The sequence below is a fragment of the Tamandua tetradactyla genome, chromosome 8 (genome assembly GCF_023851605.1).
Source record: "Tamandua tetradactyla isolate mTamTet1 chromosome 8, mTamTet1.pri, whole genome shotgun sequence".
Classification (NCBI taxonomy): domain Eukaryota; kingdom Metazoa; phylum Chordata; class Mammalia; order Pilosa; family Myrmecophagidae; genus Tamandua; species Tamandua tetradactyla.
This window is the reverse complement of record NC_135334.1, coordinates 15,264,490-15,277,286: the sequence shown is the minus strand read 5'-3', so window position 1 is coordinate 15,277,286 and position 12,797 is coordinate 15,264,490. Positions and strand designations below refer to the sequence as shown.

Genomic DNA, 12,797 nt, shown 5'->3' with positions numbered 1-12,797 from the left:
ACCATTTCACCTGTTTCAGACTGATTCACAATGTGTGTTTGGTCACTTAAGTCCCTCAAACACTTGTTCCAGACAGTTCATTGCCATCTATATTAACATGCATTTAAAACGACTAGTGTGTACTTTTTTCTTCAGTTTTGATCCATTCTTATACTGTCCATTCTATCTCTATCCCCTTTTCATACTTGAAACTCCTTTCTCCAAAAATAAGAATCCAGATTCCCAATATCCACAATGCATCTACTTACTCAATCAATCCAAAAATATACAGAAAGTTGTTTCAGAATTGCAAACCCATTTCTCTGTTTTAGTTAATATTAACCCAGAGTTAATATTTACTTACAGTTATTTTTGGCTTTATCCTGAGAGTATAAGATTCAAGTACTATCTTTGAAATATGCTTGGTTTAGTGTTGTTTCCATGTCATTGCCCATGAAATATGGTTCTTATCATTCATTTGCAATTGTATTGAATTTAGCCTTCTCCCATCTTTATTGATTTCACTTATTTTCTTTTTTCTGGATCTATGAACTCTTAGGTTGTTTTCAAAATCAGGACTGTGTAAATATGTATATGCAGACTATTGTCAATCCTCCCCTGCTCACTTTTATCCCTTCTATCCAATTCATATTCACTCTTAGTATATAACCAATCTTACACTCTTTTTCCTATGTTTCTTTTTGCTCAGATAGAAAGAACATATGCATAGTTTATTTCCCTTTCCTTTTTACATGAAAGGAAGAATATTGTAGATATCATCTTACACTTTGTTTTTTCTCACTTGACAGTATAGCCTAGAAATCACTCCACATGAGAAATCACATCAAAGAATTTTCTGTTTTATTTTTAATAGCTGCCTGACCCTCCTTGTGTAGATGCACTAGAGTTTATTCATATCACTCTTGCACATAGGTTATTTTCAATATTTCAGTTGCAAATAATCCTGCAATGAATAGCATTGTGTACTTTCATAGTTATTCAAGGTTCATCTTCAGGGTAAATTCCTTGTACTGAGAGTGCTAAATGAAAACGTAAATGCATATATACTTTTGGTAGATGTTGCCTAACTTCTGTCTATAAGGATTACAACAATTTCAATTCACCACTCACCAATAGACTGTGTGGTTATACATTTTAATTTGTTCCAATCTGATAGGTGAGTAACAGTATGTCGGTGTTAGTTATAACTTGCATAGTTCTTACTATGAGTGAGATTGAATACCAATAAATTTTACATTTTTTTTGTTAATTGGTTGTTCATATGTTTTCTCATTTTTCTGTCAGGTTTTACTCAAATTTTCTGAGTTTGTTTCCTATATATTGGACATTACCCCTTTATCTGTAATATAAGTGCCAAATAATTTCTCCCAGATTGTCAGTCCTTTTGAATATGTTCATGATATTCCTGCAATGTAAAAATATTTTTTAGGTTTTTAGAAACAAATTTATCAGCCATTTTAAATAGTGCATCTAAATGTTGAGACATAATTAGAAACCTTTCCATAAACTTATCTCTAAGAAAAAGTAAAAGTACTTTCTTTGAAATATAATTGAAAATTCCAGTTTCATCAAGGTAAATGAGCCCCATTCCTCTTCCATCTCCCTCTTATTACTAAAAACTCTAGACATAACACAACAAACAGGTAACAGGAATATTCTGAAATGTGGAAAAAAATAGGTAAACTGCCTAGGGACCATGGGATTTGTGCTGGTGTGAAAGGATTATGGCCCCTAGAAAAGCCATGTCTGAATGCTGATCCCATCATGGACAGCAAACTATTCTTTTAAACCTTATTCAGTAGGGAATGTTGGAAACTTGATTAGATCATCTCCACAGAGTTGTGGCTCTGCCCATTCCAACTGGGTCTGGATTAGCTTATTGGATTCCTTTAAAAGATGAAGGAGAATGCCCCTGGGGGAGCTTCATGAAAGAAAAAGCCTGGAGAGAAAGCTAGCAGATGTCGCCATGTTCACCACGTGCCTTTCCAGTTGAGAGAGAAACCCAGAACTTCATCTGCCCTCTTGAACTAAGTTATCTTTCTCTGATGCCTTAGATTGGACATTTTCATAGACTTGCTTTAATTGGAATATTTTCATGGCCTTAGAGCTGTAAACTTGCAATTTATTAAATCCCCTTTTTTAAAAATTGTTTCATTTCTGGTATATTGCCTTCCAGAAGCTAGTGAACCTAAACAGGACTTGAGGAAAAGCACAGTTGTGAGTTCTGTGGGTTTTCTAACTAATTCTGCCAGGATTTAGTCAGAATTTATCTTGAAAGAGATATTCCATGGGGGAGAGACAACCCAAAGAGGAAGATTTATAGGGAAAAATAACCCCTTTCCTCCTTTTTCCAAAATCTCTATTTAAAAATATTTTTTAGTAACCCTTATTAAATTTTCATAAAAGGTTTGTTTTTGTTTTTGTCTTTTGAGAGGGTGTTTTAGTTTGCTATCTGCCAGAATGCAATATACCAGAAACAGAATGGCTTTTAAAAAGGGGAATTTAATGAGTTGCAAGTTTACAGTTCTAAGGACATGAAAAATATCCAGTATTAAAGCAAGCCTATAGAAATGTCCAATCTAACGCATCCATGGAAAAATAGCTTGGTTCAGGAAGGCAGGTGACATTCAGGGTTTCCTCTCTCAACTGGAAAGGCACATGATCAAAACGGCAACATCTGCTAGTTTTCTCTCCAGGGTTCTCCTTTCATGAAGCTCCTCCAGGGGAGTTTTCCTTCTTCATCTCCAACATTCTCTGGCTGTGTGATCTCTGTGGTTCTCCTGATTCTCTCTCACAGCTCTCTCCAAAATGCTTCCTCTTTTAAAGATTTCAGTGGAATAGGTGGAATCACATCTCCCTCTAATCAAATGTTAATACCCACAACTGGGTGAGTCACATCTCTGTGGAGATGATCTAATCAAGTTTCCAACCTGCAATATGCTATTCTGAACAGGGATTAAAAGAAAGGGCTGCCTCTGTGAGATGGATCAGGATTAAATACGGCTTTTCTAGGGCACATAATCCTTTCAAATGGGCACAGAGGGTGAGGGAGTTTTGTTTTGTTTTGCTTTTTAGAATTTAATAATGAAAACTTTCTTTGTATGACTAATTGGTGTGCTTCCTTCTTTCTAATAATGAAAAATTTTAAACTCACTTTACTAGCACATTTTCATTTGTTTTATTTGGGTTGCTTGGAAAAAGACAAATATGAACCTCAAACATTGCAACTACTTACGCATTTATGACTATTTATTTCTGTTATTTTCCTTTGACTAATATTGACTCACTTTTGTTATTCATAGTTTCCTTATTTTTATATCTTTATTTTTAATTCAATGTTATTAAAATTACATCACCCTTTGCAATCACACATTCAATTCAACAGCAAATTCTGTTGAGTTAAATTTCAAAATGCATCTCTAATCCAAATTTTTTTTCCATCTCCATTTCCATTTCTCCGGTAGTGTCAGTAACATTTCTTTCCAAGATAATTTCCATAGCCTTCAAATTGTTCTTCCTGTTTCCACTTTGGCCAGTTGTTCCTCCTTTACTGTCCCAATGGCCAACAGATACATGCACACCTATTCATTTATTTTTTTAATTTTTTATTAATTAAAAAAATTAACTAACACAACATTTAGAAATCATTCCATTCTACACATGCAATCAGTAATTCTTAATATCATCACAGAGATGTGTGATCATCATTTCTTAGTACATTTGCATCGATTTAGGAAAAGAACTAGCAAAACAACAGAAAAAGATATAGCATGATAATATAGAGAAAAAAATAAAAATAATAATAAAAAATGAAAAATAAAACAATATATAAAAAAAGGAAAAAAACAAAAAACACAAACAAACAAACAAAAAAAACTATAGCTCAGCTGCAGCTTCATTCAGTGTTTTAACACAATTACATTACAATTAGACAGTATTGTGCTGTCCATTTTTGAGTTTTTGTATCTAGTTCTGTTGCACAGTCTGTATCCCTTCAACTCCAATTGCCCATTATCTTACCCTGTTTCTAACTCCTGATAGTCTCTGTTACCAATGACATATTCCAAGTTTAATCTCTAATGTCGGTTCACATCAGTGGGACCATACAGTATTTGTCCTTTAATTTTTGGTTAGTCTCACTCAGGATAATGTTCTCTAGGTCCATCCATGTTATTACATGCTTCATAAGTTTATTCTGTCTTAAAGCTGCATAATATTCCATCATATGTATAGACCACAGTTTGTTTAGCCACTCCTCTGTTGATGGACATTTTGGCTGTTTCCATCTCTTTGTAATTGTAAATAATGCTGCTATAAACATTGGTGTGCAAATGTCCATTAGTGTCTTTGCCCTTAAGTCCTTTGAGTAGATACCTAGCAATGGTATTGCTGGGTCATATGGCAATTCTATATTCAGATTTTTGAGGAACCGCCAAACTGCCTTCCACAGTGGTTGTACCATTTGACATTTCCACCAACAGTGGATAAGTGTGCCTCTTTCTCTGCATCCTCTCCAGCACTTGTCATTTTTTGTTTTGTTGATAATGGCCATTCTGGTGGGTGTGAGATGATATCTCATTGTGGTTTTGATTTGCATTTCTCTAATGGCCAGGGACATTGAGCATCTCTTCATGTGCCTCTTGGCCATTTGTATTTCCTCTTCTGAGAGGTGTCTGTTCAAGTCTTTTTCCCATTTTGCAATTGGGTTAGCTATCTTTTTGTTGCTGAGTTGGACAATCTCTTTATAAATTCTGGATACTAGACCTTTATCCGATATGTCGTTTCCAAATATTGTCTCCCATTGTGTAGGCTGTCTTTCTACTTTCTTGATGAAGTTCTTTGATCCACAAAAGTGTTTAGTTTTGAGGAGCTCCCATTTATTTCTTTCTTTCTTCAGTGCTCTTGCTTTAGGTTTAAGGTCCATAAAACTGCCTCCAATTGTAATTTTCATAAGATATCTCCCTACATTTTCCTCTAACTGTTTTATGGTCTTAGACCTAATGTTTAGATCTTTGATCCATTTTGAGTTAACTTTTGTATAGGGTGTGAGATACGGGTCCTCTTTCATTCTTTTGCATATGGATATCCAGTTATCTAGGCACCATTTATTGAAGAGACTGTTCTGTCCCAGGTGAATTGGCATGACTGCCTTATCAAAGATCAAATGTCCATAGATGAGAGGGTCTATATCTGAGCACTCTATTCAATTCCATTGGTCAATATATCTATCTTTGTGCCAATATCATGCTGTTTTGACCACTGTGGCTTCATAATATGCCTTAAAGTCCAGCAGCGTGAGACCTCCAGCTTTGTTTTTTTTCCTCAAGATACTTTTAGCAATTCGGGGCACTCTGCCCTTCCAGATAAATTTGCTTATTGGTTTTTCTATTTCTGAAAAATAAGTTGTTGGAATTTTGATTGGTATTGCATTGAATCTGTAAATCAATTTAGGTAGGATTGACATCTTAACTATATTTAGTCTTCCAATCCATGAACACGGTATGCCCTTCCATCCATTTAGGTCTTCTGTGATTTCTTTTAACGTTTTTTTGTAGTTTTCTTTGTATAGGTCTTTTGTCTCTTTAGTTAAATTTATTCCTAGGTATTTTATTCTTTTAGTTGCAATTGTAAATGGGATTCATTTCTTGATTTCCCCTCAGCTTGTTCATTGCTCGTGAACAGAAATGCTACAGATTTTTGAATGTTGATCTTGTAACCTGCTACTTTGCTGTACTCATTTATTGGCTCTAGTGGTTTTGTTGTGGATTTTTCTGGTTTTTGATGTATAGTATTATATCGTCTGCAAACAGTGATAGTTTTACTTCTTCCTTTCCTATTTTGATGCCTTGTATTTCTTTTTCTTGTCTAATTGCTCTGACTAGAACCTCCAACACGATGTTGAATAATAATGGTGATAATGGACATCCTTGTCTTGTTCCTGATCTTAGGGGGAAAGTTTTCAATTTTTCCCCATTGAGGATGGTATTAGCTGTGGGTTTTTCATATATTCCCTCTATCATTTTAAGGAAGTTCCCTTGTATTCCTATCTTTTGAAGTGTTTTCAACAGGAAAGGATGTTGAATCTTGTCAAATGCCTTCTCTGCATCAATTGAGATGATCATGTGATTTTTCTGCTTTGATTTGTTTATATGGTGCATTACATTAATTAATTTTCTTATGTTGAACCATCATTGCATACCTGGGATGAATCCTACTTGGTCATGATGCATAATTCTTTTAATGTGTTGCTGGATTCGGTTTGCTGGAATTTTGTTGAGGATTCCTGCATCTATATTCATTCGAGAGATTGGTTTGTAGTTTTCTTTTTTTGTAATATCTTTGCCTGGTTTTGGTATGAGGGTGATGTTGGCTTCATAGAATGAATTAGGTAGCTTTCCCTTCACTTCGATTTTTTTGAAGAGTTTGAGCAGAGTTGGTACTAATTCTTTCTGGAATGTTTGGTAGAATTCACATGTGAAGCTGTCTGGTCCTGGACTTTTCTTTTTGGGAAGCTTTTGAATGACTGATTCAATTTCTTTACTTGTGATTGGTTAGTTGCGATCATCTATTTCTTCTTGAGTCAAAGTTGGTTGTTCATGCCTTTCCAGGAACCCATCCATTTCATCTACATTGTTGTACTTATTAGCCTAAAGTTGTTCATAGTATCCTGTTATTACCTCCTTTATTTCTGTGAGGTCAGTGGTTATGTCTCCTCTTCCATTTCTGATCTTATTTATTTATGTCCTCTCTCTTCTTCTTTTTGTCAATCTTGCTAAGGGCCCATCAATCTTATTGATTTTCTCATAGAACCAACTTCTGGTCTTATTGATTTTCTCTATTGTTTTCATGTTCTCAATTTCATTTATTTCTGCTCTAATCTTTGTTATTTCTTTCCTTTTGCTTGCTTTGGGGTTAGTTTACTGTTCTTTCTCCAGTTCTTCCAAGTGGACAGCTAATACCTGAACTTCTGCCTTTTCTTCTTTTCTGATATAGGCATTTAGGGCAATAAATTTCCCTCTTAGCACTGCCTTTGCTGCATCCCATAGGTTTTGATATGTTGTGTTTTGTTTTCATTCACCTCGAGATATTTACTAATTTCTCTTGCAATATCTTCCTTGACCCATTCATTGTTTAAGAGTGTGTTGTTGAGCCTCCATGTATTTGTGAATTTTCTGGCACCCCACGTATTATTGATTTCCAACTTCATTCCTTTATGATCTGAGAAAGTGTTGTGTATGATTCCGATCTTTTTAAATTTGTTGAGACTTGCTTTGTGACCCAGCATATGGTCTATCTTTGAGAATGATCCATGAGCACTTGAGAAAAAGGTGTATCCTGCTGTTGTGGGGTGTAATGTCCTATAAATGTCTATTAAGTGTATCTCATTTATTGTAATATTCAAATTCTCTATTTGTTTACTGATCCTCTGTCTAGATGTCCTTTCCATTGATGAGAGTGGCGAATTGAAGTCTGAAATTATTATGGTAGATGTGTCTATTTCCCTTTTCAGTGATTGCAGTGTATTCCTCATGTATTTTGGGGCATTCTGGTTCAGTGTATACATATTTATGATTGTTATGTCTTCTTGTTTAATTGTTCCTTTTATTAGTAGATAGTATCCTTCTTTGTCTCTTTTAACTGTTTTACATTTGAAGTCTAATTTGTTGGATATTAGTATAGCTACTCCTGCTCTTTTCTGGTTGTTATTTGTATGAAATATCTTTTCCCAACCTTTCACTTTCAACCTATGTTTATCTTTGTGTCTAAGATGTGTTTCCTGTAGACAGCATATAGAAGGATCCTGTTTTTTAATCCATTCTGCCAGTCTATGTCTTTTGATTGGGAAATTCAGTCCATCTGCATTTAGTGTTATTACTGTTTGGATAATATTTTCCTCTACCATTTTGCCTTTTGTATTATATATATCATATCTGACTTTCCTTCTTTCTACACTCTTCTCCATACCTCTGTCTTCTGTCTTTTCATATCTGACTCTAGTGCTCCCTTTAGTATTTCTTGCAGAACTGGTCTCTTGGTCACAAATTCTCTCAGTGACTTTTTGTCTGAAAATGTTTTGATTTCTCCCTCATTTTTGAAGGACAATTTTGCTGGATATAGAAGTCTTGGTTGGCAGTTTTTCTCTTTTAATAATTTAAATATATCATCCCACTGTCTTCTAGCTTCCATGGTTTCTGCTGAGAAATCTACACATAGTCTTATTGGGCTTCCCTTGTATGTGATGGATTGTTTTTCTCTTGCTGATTTCAAGATCCTCTCTTTCTCTTTGACCTCTGACATTTTAACTAGTAAGTGTCTTGGAGAAAGCTTATTTGGGTCTATTTTCTCTGGGGTGCGCTGCACTTCTTGGATCTGTAGTTTTAGGTCTTTCATAAGAGCTGGGAAATTTTCAGTGATAATTTCTTCCATTAGTTTTTCTCCTCTTTTTCCCTTCTCTTCTCCTTCTAGAACACCCACTACACTTTTATTTGTGTGCTTCATATTATCATTCAATTCCCTGATCACCTGCTCAAATTTTTCCATTATTTTCTGTATAGTTTCTGTTTCTTTTTGGAATTCAGATGTTCCATCCTCCAGTTTACTAATTCTAGCCTCTGTCTCTTTAAATCTACCATTGTAGGTTTCCATTGTTTTTTCCATCTTTTCTACTTTGCCCTTCAATTCCATAAGTTCTGTGATTTGTTTTTTCAGATTTTCCATTTCTTCTTTTTGTTCAGCCCATGACTTCTTCATGTCCTCCCTCAATTTATTGATTTGATTTTTAAAGAGGTTTTCCATTTATGTTCATATATTCAGAATTAGTTGTCTCAGCTCTTGTGTCTCATTTGAGCTATTGGTTTGTTCCTTTGACTGGGCCATATCTTCAATTTTCCTGGTGTGATCCATTATTTTTTGCTGGTGTCTGGGCATTTAATCAGATTTCCCTGGGTGTGGGACCCGTCAGGTTGAAAGGCTTTCCTGTGAAGTCTCTGGGCTCTGTTTTTCTTTTCCTGCCCAGTATGTGGTGCTCGTCTGTCTGCAGGTCCCAGCAGTAAAAGATGCTGTGGCTCCTTTAACTTTGGAAGACTCTCGCTGTGGGAGAGGGTCGCCAGCCAATGCGGCTTGGGGGAGTGCCGATCCAAATCTCCCAGTCAGCCCGGAAAGCCACGCGTGGGGGGGGCGACGGCCGCCGCGGCTTGGGGAAGTGCCGATCCAAAGCTCCCAGCCGGCCTGGGAAGCTGCGCATGGGGGGTGGGCGCTGGCTGCCATGGCTTGAGGGACCGCCGATCCAAATCTCCCAGCTGGCCTGGGAAGGAGGGAGGGAGGGGCTCCAGCTGCCAGTGGCCACAGGCTGGGGAAGCGCGCACCTCTCGGAGACCTCACCTCAGCGGATTCTCTTAGCCAGTTCAGCCGTTCCAGAATGGGGTACGCTGTGTTTCTGTTCTCTGTCGTGGCTCCAGGAGCTGTTCTGTACTGTTTCTATTTCTTTAGTAGCTGTTCTGGAGGAGGAACTAAGACCCACACATCTTACTAAGCCGCCATCTTCTCTGGAAGTCCTTGTTCATATTACAATCATTCTTGAAAACCATAAACATTTTCATTATATTTAATTCAAAACGTATGATATGGAGGAAAATAAAGACATTTATTTTATGGCCCCAAGGAAAAAAAATTAACACTGGGGCCATGCTACTTTGTGCCATTGCTGAATCGCCTTTATTGAATTCCAGGTTTAATATAACATTGGCTATTAAAGAGCCCTTTACAAGAAACAGTAACAAAGAATTCTTACTCATTTATTGTAAAATTGTTGTGATGATCTCCATCACACTGCTCAACATTTCCTATGCAAGTTTCCAAATGAGAAATATCTTTTTGAATGAAATAAATAAAAGTAAAGACTTATTCTCCAGAAAATTTGGTAGGATTTTTATCTGATATGACTATGCAGTAGTACATCATTTTTTTTGGGCTGGATCCAGGAAATTAATGGTGAAATTTGAAGTTCAAGTCCAGAAATGATATTATACCTTAATTTTACAATATTTGCTTGCTTTTCATTTTCATATTTGTTTTGCATTTTAATTAATTTTATTATACATTGTTTAGGCTTGATAAAGTTGCCATAATGCAATATACCAGAAATATGTTGGCTTTTTCAGTGGGAATTACACTTATAAGATCATGAGAATGTACAAATTAAGACATCAGGAGGAAGGCACCTGGTCTGAGAATGCCTGCTGGCATCCAGGTTTCCACTATCACATGGAAAAGCATGGGGACACCTATCATCCTAGTTTCAATGGCTCTCTCCAAATATCTCTCATAAAGTGCTTGGGTAAAGGATTAAGACCCACCTTGAATGGGGGGGTTACAGCCCAAATAAAACTAAATGTCCCACCCACAATAGGTTTGCCCCACAGGGATGGATTGAAAAAACATGCAATTTCTTGGAGTATATAAGAGCTGCAACCAGCACATGTATGAATATATTTAATAATCTGAATATACACAAAAATGCATTATTACTTTTTGAAAGGCATGGTATAAATAAATAAATGCAAATATATTATGAATACATGAATAATGATTATGAGTACATAATCTTACTAAAGCATATCTTCATTATGAAGGTATTTTTCTTCTTAAGAGCTTCCTCAGTGCATTTTGTACTTCCCTGTTCCGCAGACTATATATCAGGGGATTCAGCATGGGAATAACGGTGGTGTAAAACACTGAGGATACCTTCTCCTGGGTGACTGAACTACTGGAAGTGGGTTTGAGATACATGAACATGAGAGAGCCATAAAATATGAGAACAGCTGTCAGGTGGGAGCTGCAGGTGTTAAATGCCTTGGACCTGCCCTCTTTAGAGTTGACGTGGAGGATGCTGGAAAGGATAAAAGCATATGAGATGATGATGGTCAGGCTGGTGGTCACCATGTTAAATCCACCAATGACAAAAATCAAAAGCTCATCAATGTAAGTGTTACAACAGGAGAGTTTAATAAGGGGGACGATGTCACAGAAATAATGTCTAATGATGTTTGTCCCACAGAAAGACAGTCTTAAGATACAACCTCCATGAATCATGGCATCAATAAAACCTACTGAGAAGACTGCAGCCACCAGCAGAGAGCAGATCCGAGGGGACATGATGACGTTGTAGAGGAGAGGGTTACAGATGGCAATGTAGCGATCATAAGCCATTGCTGCCAACATGTAGCATTCGCAAATGGCAAAAATACAGAAAAAAAACAGCTGAGTCATGCATCCAGAATAGGAGATCATTTTACCTCCGTATGAAAGTCCCGCCAGCATTTTGGGGGTGATGACCGAAGAATAACAAACATCTAAAAAAGACAAACAACTGAGGAAAAAATACATGGGAGTATGAAGTTGAGCATTCAACCCAATTATTGAGATCATGCCAAGGTTTCCTATCACAGTAACCATGTATATCCCCAAGAAGAAGCAGAATAGAGGCAACTGAAGCTCTGCTTGGTCAGTTAATCCTGAAAGAACAAACTCGGTCACTGTGGAATGATTTCTCATACACATTCTCCTGTAGGAAATCTGCAGATGAGAAGGAAACAATCAAATCAGGCAGGCATATTTCCAGCTTGTCTGCAACTCCCCAAGGCTTAGGTTTTTCTAACTCTGAAAACACTGAACCAGGTTTCAATTATCCCCTTGGTACTAAGTCTGCACCTCCTTAGATGCACAGGGACTTTGACTACCCTAAAAAGTAAGAACCCAGATAAAACAGTGTAAGCATCTACGTACTTAGAAAGCATAAATTCACATTCACATCCACTCTAATGACTCAATTTCCTTTATCAAAGGACAAAACCTTTCTCTCCAGAGTTAGAGATAAGACCAATGCTAAACACCATGGAGAGGTTTTGCTAAAGCAAATCAGTTGAAGAGGTGTATAAAGAAGAGGCAAGGGCCCAGAAAATACTCTGTAAATGACAGATTTTCCTAGGAATGATTCTGCCTCCAGGATTTTCTACCAAAACAATTTACCTTTGTTGCCAAGGTAAATTATCATTTCCTATGTCAAGCTTTCCCAAGCAGAGTATTAATTCCAGGGGGATGTTTGTAGGTGTTCCATTAAATATGCAGTTTAGGATCCTAGGACTTACAAAAATGCTGAATTGCATAAAAGTAAGTGGGTTTAACAGAAGAATATCTGACTATGTCCCAGAAGATTACATAATTTACAATATTTCCCAAACTTATTTGATGACAGTAATCTTTTTAATTTTTTTTCTTTATACAAAAAAGGCACACTGTAGTTAGCAGTGTGATTTAGAGCACATTATAGGACTATTTTGTATGTGTATATGTTTGTGTGTGCTCTTTTTCTAATCTAACCACAAGTTGATTTCCATGTGGGAAGCCTGTTCTTACACTTCGGTGAAGCTGGGTAATGGCAAAATAGCAGACCTCCCACAACTGGCTCTTCCTTCTGGGTCTCTGGCTGTTCTCTAGCTAAGCCTGCTTCTCTAGCCCGAAGCACCCAGGGTCCTTCACTAGGAAACTCAATGTAGCCTATCACTAGTAAGACCATTTTTGACAGTGCCAGCAACCCATACAGACATTCCTGCCTTCCAGTCACACGTCTCTTCAGGAGGGAGGCAAGGATGACATAGGTCTTGGGGTTGCCTGTCCTTAGATCGATGAAGACCTTATATCTAAAGTATCTAACCATTTCCCTTTTGGTGTTGGGCTTGGTACAGAGCCCTCTCTAGATTCTCAAGTTTGTCCAGAGAACCCTGCTCAGACATATGGTT

The 12,797-nt window shown here is 36.9% G+C and overlaps 1 protein-coding gene across 1 annotated transcript; it reads right to left on the bottom strand.

The window, feature by feature from the left end:
- Window positions 1–10,623: 10,623 nt before the first annotated feature.
- On the bottom strand, window positions 10,624–11,559 carry LOC143643243 (olfactory receptor 8D4-like). Its single transcript, XM_077111988.1, has one exon. The coding sequence runs from the start codon at window positions 11,557–11,559 to the stop codon at window positions 10,624–10,626; it is 936 nt and encodes a 311-aa protein (XP_076968103.1).
- Window positions 11,560–12,797: the final 1,238 nt, after the last annotated feature.